At 40.2% G+C, this 26,713-nt stretch overlaps 1 protein-coding gene across 1 annotated transcript in view; it reads left to right on the top strand.

The window, feature by feature from the left end:
- Positions 1–1,637: 1,637 nt before the first annotated feature.
- Positions 1,638–26,713, top strand: part of DCC (DCC netrin 1 receptor) — a gene marked incomplete in the record, with an annotated part of 974,185 nt that continues 949,109 nt past the window's right edge. The window contains 1 exon segment of the mRNA XM_034774393.1: positions 1,638–2,305. Coding sequence (XP_034630284.1) covers positions 2,215–2,305 — 91 coding nt within the window.

Below are 26,713 nucleotides of genomic sequence, written 5' to 3' on the forward strand. Positions count from 1 at the left end.
AATTTCTTTTTGAGGACCCTAAAAGGGAGTGATGGGGCAGACTAGCCCATCTTATTAGTCAATCCTCCAATTAGGCCTAATTCCTGAGACACAAATTTTGGCCCCACATTACTTTTGGTTACCAAGTGTGGTTTTAGCACAGTTCTTGAAATATAGTAGTGGGCCTTTTTGTTTGGACTAATTTATGGCATGTCTACACTACAGCGCTACATCGACACACATGCACCAATGCAACTGCGCTGCTGTAGTGCGTCTGGTGAAAACGTGCTATGCCAACGGGAGAGCGCTCTCCTGGTGGCATAATTACTCCACCTCGGCAAGAAGTGGAAGCGATGTTGGTGGGAAAGCATCTCCTGCCGACATAGCGCTAGTGTGGACCGTGCAAAACTTGCATTGCTTGGGGGAAACTTGTGTCACACCTCTGAGCAGCGTAAGTTAGATTGACTTAAGCGCTAGTATAGACCTGTCCCTAGTCTTTTTGTTTTCTTTTTGCACCTTTTCCCATCAACATTTATTATTACATGTGATTGGAGCATTTTCTAAACTTTTATTCACTTTTTTACAATTGAGCTTACAATTAGGGTAAGTTTCTAGGCTCAATTACTACAACACCCCTTTTTCCTTAGTGTGTGAAAGGACAGAACCGTGAGCAATACCAGTAGAAGGAGGGCAGAATAGCTCAGTGAGTTGAGCATTGGCCTGCTAAAACCCAGGGTTGTGAGTTCAATCCTTGAGGAGGCCATTTAGGGATCTGGGGAAAAAATCTGTCTGAGGATTGGTCCTGCTTTAAGCAGGTGGTTGGACTAGATGACCTCCTGAGGTCCCTTCCAACCCTGATAGTCTATAATTCTACTGGAAGCCTAGAGATGCTGGGAACTAGAGTGAACAAATTAGTTATTTGACCCATTCTATATGTCAGGGTGAATATTGCAAAATAAAAAGAATATGGTGAGGACAGTGTTGCCATCTCTTGTGATTTTATCATAAGTCTCCTCATATTTGGTGTTTACCTTAAAATCTAGCTCCCAAAGTCATGTTGTTTTGTAGAAATCTCAGCTTTCATTTTAAAAAGTAAGTTTCTTGTCCTCACAGTAGCTATGGAAATGTGGACCCTAAAATTTCAAACTTCAGAAGATAAATGAAAATAACTCACATTTTTAAAAAAATCCTATCCTTTTTAAAGACAAGTTTATACTGTAATTATCTGGGGTCTGACTCCTGGTTTTTGAATACTTGGCGTTGGCAGTACCGTGAGATGGAAAAATCAAGGCTGATCCGCTTTAAAAAGCAGCATGCTTTTGTTAATGGTTTAAACTCCTGTCACTGCAGACCAGACTCCTAGGAGCAGATGAAACAAACCAATCAACCCCCATGCAAACCAAAACCGGGGAGCTTTACCCTGACAGGAGGTGAGCTAGCTACATAAGCAGGGACATGCACATTATTAAATAGCTCCATTGAGGAAAAGTTACTTCCCACGCTTTACCTACAGAGGGCATCCCAGCTCATTCATATGTAGACTCAGTGAATGCAGCTGCTGGAAGCAGCAGGGCTCAGGCTTTTTTTTTTTTTTTTTTTTTTTTTTTTCCAGTGGAATCTTTTCTGTGATCCGGTTGGTTTCTCTCCACTCTCCACGTTTTCCCTTCCAGCCCTCCACTTCTTCGGATCAATGGATGTTACAGCTCTAACTCCCATCTCACATACTGCTGGTGGACAGCTCCAGTAACAAGTGAGAGCTTTACATCCCCCTTTTCATTCCCCTTCTTTTTTCCCCCACACCAACATCTGCCAAGACGGAAGAAAACCACAAGCTTTCCCTTTTGTATTCTTCTGATTTTTTTTTATTTTTTATAAATACATATATATTTTGTACTTTGCCCAGCTGTGGAAATGGAGCAACCCCCAATCTTTTGATGCACCCTGCTTTGCTTTTTTGCAGTATTTTTCCATGTATGGTTTTCCAGCAGTGGGAGCACCGTTCCCCACCTTTCCCCCTTTTCCTTGAGTTAGTTTCCTAACATAATCTGGAGGCTTGGCGACTCTTGGACTGAATATAACTTTTTTCCCTCCACATCCCCTAACTCCCCCTTTGCTGAGCCTTGTCAGTGGGGACTGGAGAAAAAAAAAAAACAGAAGAGGAGGAGGCAGAAGGGGCTGTGTGTGTGATTGTTGCTGGTGCTCAGGACCCAAATCTCTGTAGGTGTGTGTTGAAATATGGAGAATAGTCTTGCATGTGTTTGGGTACCAAAGCTGGCTTTTCTACTCTTCGGATTTTCTCTGATCAGCCTGAATCTTCAAGTCACTGGTAAGTGATCGCTGCCTTATTTGTCTTTTGCACTCCATGGAGAAGGGTGAATTTTGCAAAACCCTAAGGAATGTGCCTATCCTTATGTGTTATCAGACTTTCCCCCCTCTTTTGATTTTGTTGTTGTTGTGGATCGGTGTAGGCTTTTGCAGGTAGTTGACATAGATTGGGAAAGGAGTGAGACGAAATCTGGTTTAGAAGCATTCTGAGCAGCCTTTGAAAAAGGGAAACCAACTGAAAGGAAAGAAACCCATAAAAATAAAGGAGAAATGTGGTGATAGCATAAGTGTGTGTATATACACTGGTTTGTATTATCTTTTGCACCTGACCACTGTTGCAATTGGATTTATTTGCCTGTGGCTTTTTTTTTTGGATCTTCGGGCTGAGATGAGATCTATAGATTTATTTATATTTTTCAGATGGCAGAGGAAGGGTAAAGGATGAAAAGCAAAATATTAGTTTGCAAGATGGAAAATGTAGTTATTTGCAGAGCGGCTCCAAACTCCATTTGATTGATATTCTTTGGGGCTGCCTCTCTCTCTTTGCACTTGGCAGGCACATTTTCTGATTAAAAATGGCAAAGCTGGTTTGTGTATTGAATTAGGATAGAGAAGGAAAGAGGGGGTATTGATACTGTGATGCTCGGGAGCTGTCCGTGTTGGAGGCAGAGAAAAGCTGGAAATTAGAGATTTAAAAATAAATCAATCAGGAATTGGAGTATTACTGAGAAGTATTAAGAACTAAGAAAGTGCAGCTTCAATTTGTAGATGACTGTGTGTGTGTGTTTGTCTGTGTGTGTGTGTGTGTGTGTGTGTGTGTGTGTGTGTGTGTGTGTGTGTGTGTGGAGAATGTATGTGGGAAAATATTATTCTCCAGTGATCATTTTTTCTCCAAAAGAAAATGAGCTGTGTTTCATTAGGAGCAATCTTAGAAAGAGAGAGGCATGAAAAGCAAAATAAAATAAAATAATCACACACAAATTGCTTCCACACCAGCTGCTGCTGAACAATAGAAACCGATAACACCCCCCCTCTACACACACACACACACACACACACACACACACGCCACTAAAGCAGCTTTTTTTTGTGATGGAGAAAGTGCTGCATATGAAAGCCTTTGCAAAAAAAGATCTTTACCCTAGACTAGTATCATTCAGAATATCAGCTGTATGCAAATAGAAATGCTTTAAATTGTACCTATAGATGATGCTTCCTTTAAATATATATATATAATATATATATGTATATATGTATGTTTGGCTTGTTTTGGAGAGCTAGTAAGTGAATTGGGAAGATGCTTCTGTTAAATACAAGAAGGTTCATTGTGTGTGTCTGTGTCCCTCAGCAATGTCCTCTGCAATTACTTGCATGGAAGGTGGGACTTGGGCAATCAGAGCAGGATAATAGGTGTCTCTCTAGAATTTCCACCTTAAAGGCTAGTAGATGGGAGACATATCAGTGATCCTCCTTCTGGAACGATGATTGACTTGCAGACTTCTTGCTGGCATATGGCGAGTTGGGGTCGTGTGTGCGTGCAAGAGAGAGGAAGGGAGTGAAGATACACACTGCCTTAATGATGGGGCGGGGGGGGACAGAAATGATGTCTGATATTACGCAGAAAACTCATTACAGGAGCAGGTTGTTTCCTAGCTGTATAATTTTTTTTTTGGTACATTTTGGTTGTGCATTTCACTCTCTATGTATAATGTGTATTTATTGCACTGCTTTTTGGAGGCATGCATCTCTGTGTTGGACCAAGTTCCCTAATCTGTCCTTTGCAAGCTAGAATTGTGCAAAGTTTTCCCTATGGTTAGCCTCCAGATCCTTCCTGAGATTGTTGTTTTGAGCCCCCTTTTCACAATCTCTTGATTCAACTGACAAAATAAAAGAAAAGAAATCCTGCGTCTTTAAGGAAATGTTGTTCTAGTGGCTTTGGTCTCTGCTCATTAATCTCTGAGTTTCCACTACTCTTCTTAGTAGCTATTTTCTCTGTTCAGAAACCTAGCAGGGGACTGATAGCGAAGAAAGCATAATTCACTCTATGAAAGGACCAGTAGGAGGTGCCCTTAATAAGGCCAAGTAGCTGGTTTGCTGTTTGGCAAAATTCCCATTCGGCAGGGCATTTAAAGACTTTGTTGACTAGTAACAAAGGGCTTATAGAGATGCAACACAATGGGACTGTGTCCTTTCACACTTTCTAACTAAACCCCAAAGCTGGTTTGGAGATGTAAGAATTTGTTAAAAACTTTAATAACAAAGAGCAGCGTTGCACAGTGTCAACATATGAGGAGGAATATGCTACTTTTGTGCCTGAATGAAGTCATTCAAGTCCTTTCCATTCACACTTCCATTGTCTGTAAGATGCAAAACGTTATGTGATAGGCGATCAAAAGTAAAATCCAAGACAGAAAGGTTCTTTTCCCTGCACAAAATATGAATGCACAGAGGCATATGTTACTGAACAAGAATTGATGGGCAATGTTCACTGTTTTGGAAAAAGAACAGGAAAAGACATGATTAATTAGAATCAGATCTCTGACTATTTAGCACTTAATACTGGAAAGTAATCACATACATGATACTATATAGTTTGCTTGCCGCTCATAATTAAGTAAATGCAAACTACTCTTTTGTCTGGAGGGGGAAACAAAAATCAACATGATTATTTGTTACTTTACTCCCACATCTGGGTATGCCGTTTAGCATGGTACAACATGTCAGAACCTTGCGGTGCTTGGGCAAAATGGCAATCCCTTTCTCTGTGAGTGGTGCAGTATAAATCGACAGTGACTTGTCACAACGTCCATTTCACACGCAGCAGAGTTGCCCTCTGTGTTATGATGCGCTTGCTTATACGAGTGTGTTAGGTTAGGCTTAGGGCATTTGGTTACAAAGTCTTAAAAGTTGTGATGGTTATGACTGAGGGCAAGCATTTCTGTCTATATATTTGCAGCTTCGTCTTTTTATAATTACTTGATTTATGTGTACACAAATACTATTTGCCTTCTGTTTCTCTTTTTACTTCCTTTCCCCCCGTCCCAGTTTGTGCAGAATTAAGGCCAAATCCTGCTCTTAGTTACACGTGGGTAAATCTGGACTAATTCTTTCAATGGAGTGTCTCCAGATTTGAAGTCAGAATTTCATCCTCCGTTTATTTCTCATTCCTGAATTCCCCTCCAACGTACTTCCCAGCACATAACACAGCACCAGCTGTCTATTCTGGAATCCAAGCCATGACAGTGCCACCACGATATAGACAGCCATACTATTCAGACTTAAACCAAGTCTTCTGGAGTGAGTGACTCCAAATACCCACTTGAGGTCCATGTGGAGTTTTGTCTGAGTAAGACCTGCATAATTGGGTCATCAGTCTCAGACAGGAGCTAGTACACTGACAGTGTAGTCTGAATTTCCCAGTGGGTCCTTTATCTGTAACTGACCCCTCCCTCTGCCACCACACCAGCATCTTTTCCCTCTGCTAGGGGAAAATCTAGTTTTGTATCACCAGTCCTGCCTCATGAAGTGATCAGCATTAGATTTGTGCAGTGTGCACGTGATATGTCACTGTATTCTCTTTGGCTTCACTTTGCAATATTGCTTATCACTTGGGTTGTGCTTTTACCTAGTCTCCAAGATATGTATAGGCATGTGCATGTATTCTTTATGCTGCCCAGTTTGGTTTCTTATAGCGCATAAGTGGCATTTCAGGAATTCCCTCAATGATATGCTGCCTTTAATAAAATGTTTTCTCTTTGATGATCTTTCAGAGTAACTCCTCACAGTCTCACAACACACTTACTTTCATCCGCACCTACTTTAGAGACCCACCATTGAAGCTCTGGCTCTTATTTTCTGCCTAGTAAAAAAGAAGTTATAAAATCAAAATAGTTTTCTATGTGACCGTTTGTACAGCAAATGCAGCTACAAGGATACAGTTTCTAAACTGATTTTGCAACTGTACTTCTAATGGAAGAGATCATTGTGGAGGAGATCACTAAAAAAATGTTTACTACCATACTGTAATAAGTTTGTCCCATCGCAGTACTTCACAAACTTGCTAGACCGAGGTGTCCCTGATTTTCTTCTTACACTAGTTGTAAACCAGTGTTACTGTGTTGGCTGCAATGGAGTTACTCCTGATTTATGATCATGCAAATAAGTGGAGAATCTGTCTTTTTACACTGGTAACTAAGGGTCAGGTTCTGGTCTTAATTACACCAATGTAAATAGGAATAATTTTATTTACATCAGCAGAGTAACTCCATATTTACAAGAGCAAAACTTGTAGGAGAATTTGACCCTCAAATGCAGATTATATTTCCCTGTTTATAACTTCATTTCTGATTGAAATGCAGAATTGTTATAGACGGATCCAATGCAGACAATCTCTTTGTTGTAGTATAAATAGAAGTAAATTTCTGAAAATGTTGGCTTTGCCCGTGTAAAATGAATAATGACAACATTCCACAGAGGCCTTCAAGACTAATTATCTAAAGACAGAATTTCAGATGGTTTTGTCAAAATAATTCCTAGGGTGAATCATTGACTTACATTTTATATCTCTAGTACAATCCAAGGTAAACATATTAGGCCTAATTCTGATTTCAGCTATACCACAATTATACTAATGTATCTTCACTGACTTGAGTGGAGTTGCTCCTGATTTGAACCACTGTGAGATTGGCATATGTAGGATTCCATCTTGCAAGTTGTTGAATGCCTTCTACATTCATTGAGTCAGCACCTGACAGAAAGCATGTCACCTCTCTGAAGTCTGGGCTCTACACTTTCAAAAAATTGGGTAAATTATTGACTTTGTCATTTTGGGAAGCTTTGCACACCCCAAATTCAGATTTGCACAAGCAACCTCTTTGATTCGCATATGCATACCTGAGATTCTGGGTGCACAAAAATTAGGTGTCATTATCCCTACTTCTCAAGCCCAGGGGACAGAATGTTGAGTGCAAATTTAAAGACTGAGTTGAGGCCATACTGTTATGCTGATTTTAGCAGCAGAATCATTGTACTATATTGTACCAGACCTCCTGTCAAATATTAAAGATTTCCTTCTCAAATGTTATGAGCATTTGTGGGGATTTCCCAAGTTGCTATTGGTTTTGATCCTCATGAAATAACCATTAGTGTGTTCATTGGATATGCACCCACTCTCTTCCTTTCTTTCCATAAAGTTTGTTGTCTTTTTTAGCACTCTTTCTGATGATAAGCAACTGTAATTGCTAACTAATACTCAGAATGCTTGATGCTTGTGTATCCTAGTTTAATGTTGGTAGAATGTCTTTGTCTCAAACATTAAAGAGATTCTGGCCTTAGAGTCTATGAATTGCTTTAATATCTGCTCCATCCTCTCTTGAGGTTTTATATGCTGAACTTCCACGAAGTTGGACTTATTGAAATAAATACTTTCCAATATCCTCTACTATGATCTTACAACTGGAAGCTGGGGAGAAGGGTACAATAAACACATGGGAACACACTTCAAAATGTCATAATCACTAAAATACCTGATTTATGCTCTCAATTTCCCAGACAATTAAAAGTAACCAGTAACAAATGAATACAATCAGGAATGTAATTGTTTTTAATATGAATACAGAAGAAGATTACTTGTCATCTAGGATTTCTGGTCATGAATTATAGAAGATGTCCAAAGTCCAAGGTACCCTGCAAGCAGAAAATATATACTACACAGTGCAGTTGCTGCTGTCAGGTGTAATAATATACCCTGTAGAATAAATAGGAGATCACTCTGATTTGTCAGGCTATAATTCTACCATTGGGTTCTGGAGATTAGTTGAACTGAAGATAAAACTCATCTGATCAGAAGAGCCCTAAAATGGAAATAGTCTCAATTCATTTTTATTTTTTTTTACATAATACATGGTTCCATAGTCCTGTACACACCTGCCAATACCTGAAGGGTTCAGATACTATAGTGGTATGATCTATGTGTAGATATGGATGGGTAGCTAATTTCTATGCTTCCAGATAGTACTTCCTTGCTGCTTTTCTCTCCTCCTCCTCTTCCTCAAACTACATTAGCTCCCATTGTTGCTTCCTGTTCCCCAAACTTCTTGATGTCTTCTGTTACAGCCATCCTTCCAACTCTGGGTTAATCTCCACCGGAGTAGTTTTGCCCACTGCTCCGCTAGCTTTCGTTACACCACCACCACAGTGGCTATTTGATGGAATGGATTAATGGATGGATGGAATAAAGTGATTTTCTTAGACAAAAGACCAAGGAGAACAGAGAGAAACTGTGGCATGGTAAATTGGTTTGAGGCTAATTTTGCGCTCCCTACCTGGTGTTTTGATACAATAGAGGACGATACATTCTTTAAGAATAAAATACTGGTACGTTGGCTTTGTCTCCTTTCCCTGATTGGTTATGGATATGAGAGCTGAGTCTTAAATCTCCAACGGAAAATGCTTAGGGCCAAATCCTGGCTTGGGTTGTTCATGCCTAAAAAGCTGCAGCCAACAGGGGAACACTGAATCACAATTTATCTGTCCAATTCTATGCCCAATTCTGGTTTCCCACCAAACCTACAGATAATTAGATTAAGAAATTCATCCATTTTAATGCCAAAAGGGACCTTTAGGTAATTTAGTCTGATCTTCTGTATAACGCAGGACATAGTATTTCACCCAGTTACACCTGTACTGAGTCCAGTAACTTGCCTGATTAAAGCATCTCTTCCAAAAAGGCATCCAGTCTTGATCTGAAAACCTCAAGAGATGGAGAATCCACCACTTGGTAGTTTGTTCCAATGGTTATTCACCCTCACTAGTGATTTTTTTTGGCCTTATATTTAATCTGAATTTGTTTGACTCTATCTCCACCCATTGGTTCTTGTTACATCTTTCTCTGCTGAATTAAAGAGCCCTTGGTATTTTCTTCGTATGACACCATGATAAGTCACCTCTTGATGTTCTTTTGGGTAAGCTAAACAAATTGACCATAGAGGCACTGATAGTCTGTGTATGCAGCCTCACCTGTCCCATTACATGTCATTTATGCTGCTACTGTCAGGAATATTCTGTGTGAGACAAGGGAGGGTGACCATGAGAGCAGCCAATAATTAGCCCCATAAATATTCTTTCAGGGGCTCAGTCCAACATTTTCCTATTGACATTGTTGTTTTCATCTTTGAATATATTTTAAGGTGTAAGATAAAAGAAAAGTATCTGAAAGCCAAAAATGGTTCAGCAAATCTCAGGAATCTCTCTGCTAGGGATGTCTGAAGGCCCATGACTATATTAACTATCTGACTGACAGCTAAACTGGTAGGCATTTCCACCTGGCTATACAGCTCTAGAAAGCAGTAATTACAGGAGATGTTGCAGTTCAGGGCAAGGTCGATTGATATAATTATATAAAGCACTTCTTTCTAGGGGAAGGATTTCCAAAAGCATTGTAATTTTTTTTTTAAGTTTCTTCCTTATGAGTTGAACAGACTTCTAAGGAAGTAGTGGGGTACTTGCAGGATACCTGCAGGCATACCAAGTGGAGTTAGGTACTTTAGTCCCCAGCCATGCCTACTTAAAAGGGCTCATTTGGTGCTCAATTCACATGCTGACCTCCTTCTTCTTTGAGGTTCTCTCTGATCCTTTCCCTCTTGCTAGCTGAAGACTAAAAAGCATTTAAAAACTACTCTTTGGGGGTTCTATCTAGAATATCCACCCTTTCCCTCTCTATTACATGGGGAGGGAGGGAGTATTTTAAAGAACTCTGTTGGGCCTCAGTCTACATACTCTTCTTTTTCTCTTTGCCCTTTGCTACCTCTCTAATGCTGAGGGGAAAATGGCACTTAAAAATGCCCCCTCAGCTTTTCCCCTCCTTCCCTCTCTCAGCTTCTCCGAAGCTGATGACAGACAACAGACCATCTTCAGAATGATATCCTGATGCAGTGACCTGATTCTGAACTTTACCTTTGTATTACTCAAGCACTGTGGGCTCTTGTACAGGTTGAGGTTTTGTTTGACATTGTCTTGGTGGCAGGTGTTTTTGTAAAGCTCCTGATGGACAGCTAGAAAGCTCAGGTTTTTTTAATAGCATTTTTTTTTATTATGAGTCTCGTGGAGAAATGTTTGTGTGAGCTCGCCAAGGAAACCCTTGGGCTTCGTAGTGTGTGTGAAAGTAGGTTGGAATTATATGACATTTCTCAGTAGTTTGTTTGCTGGGATGTGTGGAGGTTTTCCCCCTGATTCATCAAATTTTGTAAATTTCATAGTCATTTGTAAATTTCACAGTATCTTTCACACAGTATTCCTGTTATCCAAAGTAAAAATCAGTTTATACCGGCTCACCTCCTTTTGTATACTGTGTATGCTTCTGAAACAACACTTGGGGAAGGAGACTTCCCTAACTCCCCATCCCTTATTCACCGCAGATTCACCTCTTTTGCTTTAAGAATGAAACCTCCAACACAGTTCTCTGCTCACAAGATTGAAAAGCTTCAGCTGAATCAGTGAAGAACATTTTGTTATACACCTGAAAGTATTTTAAGGCCCTAGATTTAGACTTCATTTTAGAAAAAGGAGGTTGGGGAAATTTTTGGTGAAAGAAAACTTTTTTCGGATAAATTAAACATTTGAATGTAGTGTTGGAAACTCAAAATGAACATGATTGTCATATCACATAAGAATATCAGTGTGAAACTGGCTAGTTTCACTTCTGTTTCTAATCAGTCTCAATTTCCTACTTAGGATGAGTGAAATGTAAAATTGACACTATGATCTATGTAGCATTTTGCAATAATTGAAAGATGTCATTTTGTGGCCACCTACAAATGAGAATTTCCTTGCCTGCTACAGGAACAAGTATAAGGCAGCTGCTATTTTATAGTTCAAAAATACCCCTCAACTGGCCCAAATGTGGAAAGCAATATTTGACAGAGTTACAAATGAAGGAGACCAAAAATCATTCATGTGAGAAACTTTAAAGTGCTGTAGGAGTCATCCCATTAGTGCAAATTATTCCTTCTATAAAACACAATTTCATGATTCTTTCTGATGTAAATAACTTTTGGGAATAAAAGAGAAGGGGGGACCAAATTTTGGAACTAAAACAAGTGATTCCCATGGAATGATAGGTACATTTCAGAGGTATCTTCAGTTCTGATGCAGAATGTTACATTCTGACTCCCTATGCATTCTCTTTCTCTCTCTCATCAGGACTCTACATTTGTTCTTTCTTTGGTTTTCCTTAATCTGAAATAGAGATGATGTAGGCTGAAAAGCAGGGCCGGCTTTAAGCCGATTCGGCCAATTCCCCGGAATGGGGCCCCGTGCCTAAGAGGGCCCCGCAACGTCCGGGGCTGCCGGCGGAGCGGGGGGAGAAGGGGGGGAAAAGAAAAGCCGTGTCCTGTTTCTCCCTCCTCCCTCCAGCGCTTGCGCCACCATACAGGTGATCAGCGCAAGCCTGGGAGGGAGGGGCGAGGAGGAGGAATGCGGCGTGCTTGGGGAAGAGGCGGGGCCAGCGCGGGGATTTGGGGAGGGATCCAATGGGGCAGGGAGAGGGCGGAGTCGGGGCGGGAGGGGAGCGCGAGACAATTTGCGTCCCGGCGTGGGGCCCTGCACCTGTTGAAAAGTGTTGGGGAACGTGACATAAACAAAACAGCTGTACTTCCACACTGTTCCAGCAGCTTTCCTAAGCTCTAAGTATTAAAGAGTAAATTACATTTAAAAAAAAAAGAAATCTGTCCATGTTAATGACCTAGAGGTTATAATGACAGAGAAAATGATTCACTTAATATCTGGGGCCAGATACACGTCTGATGTAAATCTTCATTGACATAAATGGAGTTACACCAATTTAGACCAGCTAATTTTTGTCTGAACAATAACCTTTTAATGCAATTTGCTGATGATGATTTTGCATGTTCCACATCATAACAAAGATATTAACTCTTTCTTCACAACCACAGTAGACTAATCAGGCTTTGCTATACCAGCTGTACTGATATTAAAAGTCTTATTAACATCACTGCTGAGGCTATTCTAGCATCAGTAACACAATCAGGTTTTCATCTTTGTGCAGGGAATTTGTTAGGACCTGGTATTCTGTTATTAAAGTATTAGTTATATCTTGATTTGGGCATAATTGAATTGTATCATATTAATAAAACACAATTAAAATCAATGGCATATGATACCGCTGTGAGGATGTGGGCACTTGTGGTTGTTTATAATGCTCTACCAACAGGTCACATGAAACAAAAGCACGGATAGTTTTAAAATGAGCAAATTTTCCAGTACTGATGGGGTTTTTTTCCTGCTTAAATGTGTATGCTGGCAAAGAGCCACCCAATCCCTTGGCACAGTTGCCTTGTTTTGGATTGTCTTTGTGAATCAAGAGTGAAATATTTTTAATCTCTAACAGTCAGTGAAATAATGCTGGGCTTTATACTCTTTCTCAAGCTTAAGCTCCATTTAATGCAAATTCTCCAAGTATTGCAAAGTGAGGCCATGAATTGAGAATGACAGGGCAGATTCCAATGTGCGGTGAGCCTTGTCTGTTAAACATGCAGCGCTTTAGCCACATTGTCCAGCTATTTTTATCATCAGCTCTCGTAGTAGATCTTTAGAATGGGAGATGCAGCCATTAAACATAGCTATAAAACTAGCCAGCATCACAAAGTGCATTGAAACTGTGAGTCTTGGGATAATAAGTTCAAATCCTAACAGAAAAACTGGAGTGGAATCTGAAATAGAAGGATCATAGTGGTGTGCTCCCAGGTCTGTGCTGCGCCGGTGATATTGTTCTTATTGATGAAATCCAACATTGTCCCTCAGGGAAGTAAAAAGAGAGCTATAGATTCTTTGCTGGTTATTTCATTCACTACTCATCAGAGGTGGACACCAACGAGCACTGGTGGCACAGAGGCCTCCGGCTGTAACAGTAGTGCAAAGGAAAGATACTGCAGTGAAAATGCAGGATAAACAAGATTATCTGTCACTATGAGCTACGAGACTTAGAGAGCTGTAATGCTGGGAGTCTGTTATAGCAAAAGCCTGGTCAATGTTGTACCATTAATTATTTTTAAAGCAGTACTCCTCACTGTTTTTAATGGGAAATGCTGCTTAAAAATCGAGAGTGATTTGGTCCCATATTACTAAAGAATTCTCAGACTGTGGATAAGTGGAACTACCTCGGTGCAATTCAAATGGCCTTTACATTTGATGGGTATTCAGTGTATTTTCTTGTTCACGTTGCGAAAGTCTGCCTCTGTAAACGAATTCTGTGTGTGATCATTAATATGCCAACTAACTGATAGGCACTATTTAGTTTTGATTATTACTAACATCTTCTCTCTTGTCAAAAATTGCAGTGGATTACTTTGTGCTGTGCTCTGTACAATGCCCTATATCAGTATATTCCTGTCTGATATGCAAATGTGATGTGTCAGAAGTAAGTAAACCTTTTATGCGGGCTTGGCCAGGGTCACTGCTTGACCGAGAAACTTCCAAAGAACACCCAGTTGCTGTGAGAAGAGAGGCTGATGTTTCAGTTGGTGGCATTTTTCTCAAAGATAAAACTGAATCAATGCTGCAGGTCATAGAGACATAAAGGTTAAGGTCAGAAGGAACCACCAAGTCATCTAGTATCACAGCACGCCAACACCACCAGGCATCCACACACTAAACCCAACAACCAAAATTTGATCAAAATGTCATAGCCCTGAGGAAACGAAACTATTATGAGCCACAAGCAGAGAATAGGAGGGACCAAGGGGCACTAGTGCCCAAAACCCTGCAACAGCAGGGAATTAAGTGAGATGTACCCAGATGATTCTGGAAAGTGACCCACATGATCCTGGCATGATCCCACAGTGGGCCACAGTGTTTCTGGAAATACTCATATTTTTGGCTGAAATGTAAAACCAAAATCCTAACCACTTGTGGTTTATTAATGATTCCATGTCTCTTTTCATGATTAGGGGTGTTACTACTTGTGCCTTGGCAAAATTCCAACTTGGTTAATTGCATTCTGCTTCCCTAATTTTCCCTTTCATTTTTTCAATCAGATAAATTATTTTTCACTTCCTTTCCTAATATGCTGTGCAGTGGACTGTTACATTTCTCCTACCTTCCACTCCAGAGGCAGCTCCATTTTAGTCGTGGGACAACTCCACTGTGATGTCAGTGGTGAGACTTAATGCTTAATGTTAAGTAAGTGTGAAAATCTTTACAGAATTGGGGATTCAATTGGTAAAACACTTTCCTTTTAGAAGAAAAGTGCTATACAAATGTAATGTGTTACTATTATAAAAGCTAATCCTACTAATACTGATACAACCCAAATGAACATGTGAGTTAGCTCAACAATAAATAAAACTTAAAAGGTAGTTCCACAAAAGTATAAATAAGGATTTATCCTCTCTTCATTTATCCCCAGCTAGCTGGATTTTGTTACTCATATTACCTGAACATGTGTTGCTTCGCATATAGGAGGAATGTAGCACATAAGAATATTAGTGGATACTTGTCTCCCCAAAAATCCTAGGAATGTGACTTCCATGAGGGAGTAATTGGTCTTTTCAAATTTTGTAAGAATAACAGGTAAACCTTCTCCTGAAGTCATTTGAAGACATCTGTCACAAACTATTACACTGAAGAAAAAAATGTTCTTGCTTTCGGTCCATTGGTCTTTGAATGGTAAGTGGAAAAACACTCCCTTGTAGCTAAAAGCTTTTTTCCCCCTCTCTGTCATCACTCCAGATAATTTTCTTTACATTCTCTGCCCTGGTGAACTGAAGAGCAGATGGAGAATTCCCCTCTGTACTCATATGAGCTATCATAGGTGACTTATCCACATTACCTCTAATGTCACCACTTTCTTCATTACACACCTTCTGGGCAGATGCACAGCAACCCCACACAGAAAATTAATGTCAACATTAAGGCAAAAGGTAAATAAGAAAATCAGGGGCATATGTATCCTGGCTCCATACTCTGTATTGCAGGAATGTCCACATTTTTCCCACAAGAGGGCTTCATTGCCAACTTTCTAGCAACATAAGGGTTACAACTAATGAGGCAGCCCATTCTGCTCTTTTTTTGATATTGCAATGCATGGCTTTGTAGGTTTTTTGGTTCTGTTGTATTGTCGTGAACCCAAGCTGCAGGCTCCTTGTGGCAGAAAGTCCACTTGAACAGAGGAGTGGGGAGAGTGAGACAATGGAACATTAAATAAAATATATTTTAAATATAATAGGTGAGAAACATGTTAGTAGATATAGTTAATGAGACTGATCCAAAGCCCACTGAAGTCAATGAAAGACTGATCATTGAGTTCAATGGTCTTTGGATCAGTCCCAGTAACTATAAGTTCTGAACTAAGTGAGCAGATTTCATGTCCTTGGTTTCTTGTGGTTTAATTTGGTGTGTATCTTCAAATATGTAATAAATCTACCTCTAATCTCTGAGGAAGGAAATTGATGGGCTCCTCAATGGTATGAGAGCATCTGGTTCCTTATCCTTCCTGTGGCCTAGTCACTAGAGGGTGACATCATTCAGTTACCATATCACAGGTACTCTGTCTTTTCTCAGCTACAACATCACCGGCTCATTCACCTGCACGTCCACCAATGTTATATATGCCATCATATGCCAGCAATGCCCCACTACTATATACATTGGCCAAACTGGACAGTCACTACGCAAGAGGATAAATGGACACAAGTCAGATATCAGGAATGGCAATATACAAAAACCTGTAGGAGAACACTTCAACCTCCCTGGCCACACAATAGCAGATGTAAAGATAGCCATCTTACAGCAAACAAAACTTCAGGACCAGACTCCAAAGAGAAACTGCTGAGCTCCAGTTCATTTGCAAATTTGACACCATCAGATCAGGATTAAACAAAGACTGTGAATGGCTATCCAACTACAGAAGCAGTTTCTCCTCCCCTAGGCCTGGTCCCCACTAACCCCCCACTTCGGACTAAGGTACGCAAATTCAGCTACGTTAATAACGTAGCTGAATTTGAAGTACCTTAGTCCGAACTTACCGCGGGTCCAGACGTGGCAAGGAGGCTCCCCCATCGATGCCGCGTACTCCTCTCGCCGAGCTGGAGTACCGGCGTTGACGGCGAGCACTTCCGGGATCGATCCCAGAACATCTATTGCCTGCCGCTGGACCCGGAGGTAAGTGTAGATGTACCCTTGGTGTTCACACCTCAACTGCTAGCAGAGCACCTCACCCTCCCTGATTGAACTAACCTCGTTATCTCCAGACTGATTTATACCTGCCTCTGGAGATTTCCATTACTGGCATCTGAAGAAGTGAGGTTCTTACCCATGAAAGCTTATGCTCCCAATACTTCTGTTAGTCTTAAAGGTGCCACAGGACCCTCTGTTGTCTTTTCTTAGTGTGCTATGGGTATAAGAAAGAGTCTTCCTTCCCCACTCTTAGTGTTTTAATGTCACAGTAAACACCTAATTGTCTTTGTCACTTTGCGGGACAAATAGACATGTGGATGTCTGCACTCACTCAGATGAAAGGCTCCTTAGCGTACTGCACAGGTAGATACACAGTTGTTGCCCACACTCTAAAATAGTTTCCTGTATTTCAGTTATTATTTGATTAACTTAAGGCCCAAGTAGAATAGTGTCAGACCTGTTCCTCTCTGTTACACTAGTCTGAATCTGGCGTAACTCCACTGACTTCAGTCGCATTATATTAATCAGGTGTTCCGCTGATGTAAGTGAGAATCATGGAATCTTGGCAGGAAGTGCTTTAATTTACTGGACAAAAATCATGCTATAATTTGCATCCTTCAGTATGGGCCTGCAAATCCCTCTAGAGTCTGTGGGCTAAATTCTGCCTTCTGTTATATTTAGTGATTTCAGTGGGAGTTGCACATGTGTGAATGAGAGTAAAATATAGCCCTATGTATATTCACTGTTTAACAGAAAGCGAGAGAGTTTGGTAGACTGGTAGTAAGGAAAACAATAGTAGCAACCTAAAATGCTGGAAATGCAATTAACTCTGATAGAAAAATTGCAGATAAACACCACAGTGGTAATTATTTCCCATCTTCTAAAGTGATATGTAACATTTGAGCAAACAAGCTGGAAGGATTTAGCTTTAACAGCAGATTTAGCTATTATTGGTAGGGACAAAATAGCCTTAACATTATTTGGGTTTCTGAGAACCAGAAATTTGCTGCCAGATTAAGCACACCCTAGCAATCATTTGCCACTGTGTTGTGATGCTCTTTTCATAACCTAAAATAATAATGTGCACTGTAAGTCATGTATATAGCAATTTCTCTTCCCATTATAGTATTAGGAAATTTCATATAGTTTTGATCTATAGTGTAAATTAGGCCAACGAAGTGCTGTGGTACGTCTTCATTAAAAGAAGAGACTGCAATAATGAAACCATGTAGTGTAGTGTTGCCGGGTTGTGTTTTTAATTATGAACATTCAGTACTGTTTCCATACTCGTGCTTAAATTGGCATTGAGCAACATATAGACAATTAATCCATATGTCCACTTTCTCTTAAAGAGATGATGTTTCATTGAAAAAAATATGTATCGGCGATCAGTGCACCATTTGTTAAATAAGCACGTTCTAAATAGAAATGTAGTGACCCCTTCTATCAAGTATAATAGTTAATGCTATTTGGGATCATGGTTTTGAAGAGAACATTTATTTCTATTCTAGCATTTACTAGGTTATATCAAAAGTGGAATTTAATGGAATACAAACTCTCACTACCCTGGATTTTCCCACTTTTGCCTCCAAAAATGACAAACAGGGAATTTAACATAAGGAATGAATGTGCTTGTAACAAATGATTGGAGGTAAATCAAAATTGCTGTGCACTGAAATTTGGTGAACTATGACTTTTAAAGCCTCCGCAAAATCCCAAACATAACCAAATGTCTTTAGAAGTTTGAAAAAGTTTTATTGACTTTGATTAGGATTAGGATTTGTTTTCCTTTGTTTGAATTTTCTTCCGGGTACCTGCATTTCCAGGTGTCAGCAGAAGTTGACTTGCTTATTAGCCATGAAAAAGGCTGTTTTTGTGGTATTCCCTATCCGGCCAAACCCAGGAAACACTGCCAATGTCTTAAGAAAGCCTGTATGCAGTGTCGTTGTAGCTGTGTCAGTCTCAGGATATTAGAGACACAAGGTGGGTGAGGTAATATCTTTTACTGAACCAACTACTTTTGCTGAGAGAGACAAGCTTTTGAGCTTACACAGATCTCTTATATTCTAAGGTTTCCAATGGTTCAGAGGACTTTAAATATATGTAGGAAAAAGTAGACTGAGATTAGATTCTATAGGCCTGATTCTTTTCCCATGCTAGTGTGAATCAGTAGTGACTTAATTGAAGGTGATGGAGTTGCAATAATGCAAAACTGTTATCAGAAGAAAGTTAGGAGCTGCAGGGCTAAATTTTGCATTCAGTTACACTGATGTAAACGCAGTCACTCCAATGTTTTCTGCTTAAGTTGAACACTTAAGAACAGAACCTGTCCCTAAGGCTCTACAGGCTGTCATAGAGACATCAAGCTCTCTCTAGCAAGAATTTATTCCATTTGATTGGATTTGTTTCCAGCTGAGTTTTTCAGGAAACTGGAATAATTTTTATATATCTGTGTTTTGTGAAACAATTGGCTTGATATGTGCAAAGATGGTAAATGTAGAGACGGAGAGGGGAAATATTGATTTGTAATGCATTAAAGTTGAGTTTCCTACATATAATATATTTTTCATGGTCTTGATGGAAATGTTTACCCTGCAAGAATGTTGGGGCAGTTCGATTTCAGTATTTCCCAGTTTGAAATTTGTGATCCTTCATTGAAGTGGGTGTTTAATTTATGTGAGCAAGCTAGTTAAAATTGTATCCGACAGTGAAAATGAAATCAATTTAATATGAAAGTCCCAAAACACTGTACCTTAACTATAAGTGCTATAACCAAGTAACTGCTATTGCAACAGACTTCCATTGTCTTTTTATCTAGGTTTGCACACATGTGGGGCCAGAGCATCATAAGCGTTTGGGCCAGATTTTCAAGGGCTCAGCAGTCACTTTTGTGGACAGATTTTTCAAAAGGACTCAGCACCCATTAGCTCTCATTGTGACACTTACAGGCAGTTTTTCCAAAGAGTTCACCCCACCGGGGTCTGATCTCCTTTGAAAATCTGGCCAATTATTTTTTGTGCACGAATGAGTCCTGGGCTCTATCGAAAATCTGGCCTATAGTATAAAAGGGATATCATCAACCTGAAATGGAGTCATTCAAAAATAAAAAGGGGTCTTCCTGCCAGTTTATCTGATGTTACAGCTGTAGTCTCCTGTTTTAAAAATGTTTCTGTCCTCTGTTGCTCTGTGAAGGACCCAAACTTCTCTCCCTCATAGGGGTGTTGGGAGGATAAATATAGTAAAGATCGTGAGGTGCTCAGATATCAGAGTAATGTACAAAATAAAATCAGCTCCTCCTTTCACTTTTTCCACTATACTATATCATTTCTTTATTTCCCTGCTAACATTCCCCTGAGCTGCTTTCTAATGTTGTGTGAGGAACACAGGACTACATCTGGCTGTGCTGACTTAGGTGTCGGGCTTCATTTGCTGTTGTAAGAAAAAAAAAAAAACACAACATCCTGAAAACAGGTCTTGTAATATAAAACAACCTCCCCACCCCCCTCAGTCCATGATCAAATTGAAAGCTTGCTTTATGTTCTGCTCTCTTCAGGACAAATCCAGGGCCTAGGCGCAAAGCCTGCATAAACAGCCTTTTTCAAGCAAACCTGAGCACAGAGCTTAGAGCCCAGGAGATGTGGCAGTAGCTGCAAACCCTCTACCGAGTGGGGTTGCTGAACATGTGTAGTGAGGAACTCAGGCCCTGATTCAACAGTCCATCCTTAAGCACGTGCTTAACTTTAGGCATGTATTTAAGACCCTTTGACTTCAAGGAGGCTGAAGCAAGTGCTTAAAGTTAAGCATGTGCTCGAGTGCTTTGTTGGATTCAGATGGGCTTGGGCACATGAGTAAATCTTTTGCTGAATTAGGGCCTGAATGTCTGTCTCACCAATCCCCAACTCTGTGTTGCGCTGCTGTGGAGAGTGTCTGTAGGAGTACAGTATTACAGCATGCAGGGGACACACGGTCCTGCCGCATGCATGGCTTTTCTGTACTCTGCCAGCAGCTGCTCAATGGAACTGACACATCAGCACTGTGTTTAGTACCTTCTTGGGATTTGGAAGCCCATGTTGAACTCTGCATTTAGTCATGTTTAATGTAACCCACACACCTCCTAGGTGTGGTGCTCTCTCCCATCCAATGGCACCAAGACCACTTAGAGATTAATGAGTCCGCTACAGCCTTAGTTAAGGGCCATGTGGCTTTTAGCTCATGCAGTAGAGGCTCATGCATTTGGCTCCAGAGGTCCTAGGTTTGATCCTGCCTGCCGGCAATTGGGGTTTGTCGGTGTTACATTAGCTTTGATTAATTTGGTGGATAGAATAATTGGTTATGTTTCTATTTCTAGGTTAATCATTACTTTAAAATGAGCCATCATCACCAGTGTAGAGGTACATGAGATCACCCTTTGCCACTGCTCATTTCCCTTCCTCTCATGATCCCTGGGAACAAATTCCTTCCTTTACGAAGTCAAAGGGTGGGAGGACTTGAGTCAAATATCTGTTGTGACCAATGGTTTGGAAAGCATTCTCCGATCACTTGATTCGAAGCAATACAGATATTTAGAAACTTACCAAATACAGTCAGAACTCTTTGAAAGCCCTTCGTAAAAGGACATTGTCAAGGTCAGTAAGGCCCTAATTCAGCCTGCTTCGGCGTTCTTTGGGCGAAACTCATCTCTGTGCAGATGGCCAGAGAAGGTCTGTGCACTGGGGCGTAAGTGGGACCTAAGTGGTACTTATGCCTCTGCTTAAAGGGAAACTTCACCTGCTCTAAAAAACAAACAAACAAACAAAAACAAGTAAAACAGCATTTGGGCATTCTTGAGCCACCTTACAATAAAAATAATGCCTAGCTCTTATATAGCACTTTTCGTCAGAAGCTCTCAAAGTGCTTTACAAAGACGGTAAGTATTATTATCCACATTTTACAGGTAGGAAAACTACAAGCGTAACCCACATATCACTCAATGTGGTGCTCTGTCCCCTTCTAGTGACAGCTGGGCCACCTAGGGAGGTTGATGAGCTTGGTACAACCTGACAAACCGAACGGTCTCTTCTAGCTCAGGTAGTTGAGACTTATTCTTTAAAACCCAAAGGTCTTGGAGTCAATCCTTGCTACTGTTGACCCACACAGGGGCTCTGCATTACCCAAAATGACAACCCATCTTATTTGTATTAAAGAGGAGTGGCATAACAACAGTAAGATGTTTCAAGCTTCCAAGGATGTTCACTATAAAACAATATTATAGAAAAAACTATGGAAAATACCTTGACAAGATTCCTTTAAAAATGTGTTGTCTTGTGCCAAAGCGTAGTTAAAAATGTGTCGGCCTTTGCACTCTAAGATACCAATTCCTTCTGATCAAAATTATCCCCTCATGCAGTGGATATACTACAGATTCTACTGTGCTGTTTGTGTAGTAAATTAAATACAGTCAGACCTTGTTAATCCATGTCTCATTTGGTCACCTATGCCTAGATGACCAAAAGCTCCATGTGGTAAACAATGTTAGTGTCCCCTGTGCATAAACTGTACCAGTGTCTCGTGTAGCCAAATAGGCATGAAGTTCACATTGATTTAGATTAATCAGGTTTGATGGAAATGTATCAATGGCTTCTCTAGTATACCACTTAATACACAGGAAGATTACAGGTATTCTGATGGTAAGGCTTCTCATTTTGCTGAGTGATTCAGGAAGTTTGATAGTTTCATAGATTCATAGATTATAGGACCTCGAGAAGGGACCTCGAGAGGTCATCGAGTCCAGTCCCCTGCCCGCATGGCAGGACCAAATACTGTCTAGACCATCCCTGTTGAAAGGTCTTTGTCCTGTCTGCCTTTCTGATGAAGGGTATGCACTGATCCAGCTATCATGGCTGATGAGGAACAGGGAATGGGCAGTCATGGTTATTCTTTTCCTATGTAAGTCCAAGAATTTTCCAATAATTTTACCTGGGGAGTTGCAAAAGTAATTCAGTAGTTAGATGGTGCCTTCACTCAGGGCTTCAGCACTTACTCTTGACAGGAACAATCACATTTTCCTCAGCATTGTACCTGTACTAGTCAGGATTCTATGTATCTCCCTTATCAAAGGCTGGAGATAGATTTATTTTCCTCTTTGGTAAGTTACCACCAAACTGAAGCCCATCCTTGAAACTAATGTGCTGAAATCAAGTACTCAAAGAGCTTAACAAGTTTTGGGGAAAATAAATCTACTTCCATTTGCACAAACTACATGTACATTTCATTTTATTAATGTATGTAGCACTTTTTTCTCCAAAACATAAAGTAAAGGTCACAACAATAAGTATTCAATAATAAATATGATTCCTGCTTACTGTAAAACACTTCTTGTTTCACAAATTCATTTTTTTTAAGGCCAGAAGAAACCATTATGGTCATCTAATCTGACCACCTACATACCACAGGCCACACAGAACCTCCCCCAGTAATTCCTGCATCAAGCCCCTAATGTCTGTTTGAGCTACAGCAAATCCTTTTGAAAGACATCCTGTCTTAAGTCTGTGTTACTCCATCATCCTCTCCTTCTACATGTCTCATCTTTATGCCTTGACATAAAACTGAAAGTTCTTTGGAACAGGAATTGTGCATCTTTTTCTTAATGTTTGTACAATGGGGCTCTGATCCATGGATATGGCCTCTTTATGTATGTGCTTTAAAGAAAATTCTCTACAGAAAGTGTAGCGAGACCACGCTTCCTGTGCAGTTGTTGATTCAGTCTTTTGGTTTTCATGGGAGGCACTGCATGCTGGGTAATGGAAACAACAACAGCGCACAGGACAGGCTTAGTGGCAGCCTACAGCTAGAGGGTAATAGGAAGTTTTGTAAACTCCATTCTGAATAGAGTTTCTTTCATATTAGAGGCTTTATCTTAAGCCTGGTCTGCTCGTCTGTAAGATGCTACAGGGGCTATGATAATGATGATTATTACCATCAACACAAACAAATGGCATAGCAATGGGTGTTCCTGAGGAAGAGAAGATACATTTCCAGGAGAGAGAGCAAAATGTGGTGAGATGGATTTTTAAATTACTAAAGATCAAAAAAAAACAACCTAATAGGACAGAATACCAGACAAAAGCAGCATAGTTCAATGAGTAGAGCACTAAAGTAGGTGTCAGGAGACAGGGAGTCTGTTCCTGGGTCTGCCATTCACTTTACGCTTCACTTTCCTTTGCCTCTGTTTCCTCATCTGTAAAATGGGTATCATGATATTTACAATCCGTTGTAAAGCATCTTGGTATCTACTGATGAAAATTGCTATATAAAAGTTAAATATTATTAAAACAGAGCAGGGAAATTATCTCAGAAGAACTGACATTAGGAGAGATACTAGGGAGTGGTGGTAGAAAAAATGAACCTGGCTTAGAAGAAGAAAGAATTGAGCAAACAGGAAATTGGGGGGGAAATAAATGAAGAAAGCTGGATGCCAGCATGAAATGTAATACTGAGAGTTTTATAATGAAAGCACTCATAAATAGGAAACAAGCAAGGTGAGAAAAGAGAAGGCGGCTTGAGAAACAAGGCTAAGTCCAAATTAGAGGGCTTGCATGGTCAGGACTACCTGAAATGGCTGATGAGTATGGAAGGTAGCACTATGTAAATGAGTGAGATGAAAGAATGTGTATATTATAGTGTTGCTAGAGCACAAGTGGACTATATATACACATGACCATATAAAATGTATGTATTGAACAAGACAAAATAGCTCATGTCACTCTGTTATTGACAATATTAACTTGCAAAAGAAACTCACAAGTTATTAATTATTGTAACATTTTTCAAACCTTTCTATTGCCACTCTTTAAAAGCACCTGACATTTTGTTTAACTGATATGTAAAGCACTTTCAGTCCTAGCGAATGATATAAAGGGTTCTATATGCATTATAGAACACAATAGAATATATAACAGCTCATTGCTATTATGACACTTACCTTTGCTCGTGAACTGACTTGGATACCTCATTTGTGACTTACACCACTCATGCTAAAGATAAATGTCACAATAGAGATAAGACATCTGTGAACATGTGTATTTATATTCATAAAAATGGTTAATAGGCCTTTGTGGTAGCTCATATCCACACTGAACATAGTGCTGTATTTTCAAATATTCAGAACTTTATTTTCCCATAAAGAAAGTGCGTCCAGTCCTGAAGCCTTAACGTTCCACCTGTGAATGTTCTCTGCTGTAGATGACACGGAGTTCCCCTCTGCTACAGCACAGGCTCCGGTACTTGACCCTGAAAACTATTCATGCAGGTAGTTCTCACTCACATTACATTGAAGTCAGTGGGTTTATTCTGGTGAAGAAATATTGGCAAAGTTTGGCCTATACTCTTACTGAGGGCTTTTTACTTGCAAAGTTTGACTTCTACCTTTTTTTCCTAGTTGTCACCCAGTGGAAAATAAATTATCAGAACTTTTTTAAAGTGTAATTTTTTTCAAGCACCGATAACTACAAACTGGTGGAAGGGATTTTACTCCAACTTTGCTTAGAAAAAAACAGTCATCTTAGGAAGAAGAGAAAATATGAAATGCTTCAGATAGAGGTTTATTATGGAAATTGTTTTACAGCTTTAACTGTATGTATCAAGGGCTGCCAGTGAATGTTGGTGATGGGAAAATTAGGAAATGTGTTTATGTTAAGATTCCAAAATAATGCCTAACAGCTGTTTATCCAAACCTCTGGTGCCTAAGTGAATGTCAAGGGCCAAATAAACAGTGAAAAGTTATACATTTATGACATTGAAGACCATCAGCCCCATAGGAGAAAAGAGAAGTCGGAGTGTGAATTAATGATCGATTCCTTGTTCCATTTGAATCAAAGAAAATGCCCGAATGATTGATACACATCCACAGTACTCAGTATAGGGGAGTGCCAGATTTTGCAATAGAAAATTGGGACATCTTTCCTAGTGATATTATCATTCGCAGTTAGCGATGGGAAGGTGTGCAAGGTAGAACAGCAAAGCAGGATTTTGGCGCTGTGCAGGTGATTTCTTTGTTGTGTAGCGGAAAGACAGCAGCATACATTGTGTACAGTATCAGACAGTGGGCCAGATTCAGCAAATTTGTCAAAGGAAGGTGTAAATAACTTTCATGGAAGGAGATTTATCCTAGGAGAGGGCTGGCTGTATTGGTAGACACTGTTTCAGCCTTCCCCCAGGGTCTCTGATACGGGGTCTATTCTCAGCAGAGTTTTTTCGGCACTTTGTCAGCAGAGTTACAGAACCAGTGGATTCCCTGTCCATGCTCATTTCATGGCCACACTGTCCCCTTATGCTCCCTGGCATATGGGAATTAGTCTCTATTTTGTGCTGCCACAACTTTGTACTTCCCACAGCAGATTTTCTGTCACCAGGGTCCCTTGGAAGGAATTGGCTGTGTATGAGAGAGAGTAGAAGTGGACTTACAGTACCTCTGTGGCCAAAGGGATAAATATAACACTCTCCTCTGTGCCTTTTAGGCCTTCTGAGAAGATGTGGAAGACAGAGTGCAGTAAAAATGGAAAAGGAACTGTATAGTATATGCATCAAGCTGCTTAAGATACTGAATGAAGGTGAAGAATGGGCTGTGTTGGCTTAGTGTGGATGGGAGGGATGGATTCACTGTACCTGTGCAGATGATGGTTTAAAAATGAGGGTCATAAATGAAACATTTTAAAACCACATACTATTTTGTTTGCTTGACTGGGTATAACCTAGAGGCAGCAGCTCTACCTAAGAAAGTGATTTTGAGACAAACAGATGCAGACAGGGAACAAACTTTACTGGAGATATGTTCATTATCTTTAAAAAAATGCACCACAGCTGACAATAAGCAGTCCTCTGTGAACTGTTAATTCACATAAAGAGAACTAGCGAGACCACCTTCAATAGCCCCAGCTGCTGAATCTCGCCAGTATTGAAACTGATACCACAGTCAGAACTAGAGTGCTCTCAGAGACAGTAAAATTGCCAGGCTGCAATTTCTTGACAAGTTTAAAAACTGACCAGAAGGTAGTAGGAGAGAGGAAGGCACAGGCTGCAGTAACAATACTGGAGACTAACAGAGGGCCTAACATTCCTCTCACTTATAACCAGCGTGAATTAGAAGTCAGAATGATGGGCCAGGAAAGTACAATAGTTAGATATGGTGGTACATGGTAGGCACTAGGTGAGGACCCCACCACTAGGAGCTAAAGTATGATAA

Source organism: Trachemys scripta, chromosome 6, assembly GCF_013100865.1.
Source record: "Trachemys scripta elegans isolate TJP31775 chromosome 6, CAS_Tse_1.0, whole genome shotgun sequence".
Classification (NCBI taxonomy): domain Eukaryota; kingdom Metazoa; phylum Chordata; order Testudines; family Emydidae; genus Trachemys; species Trachemys scripta.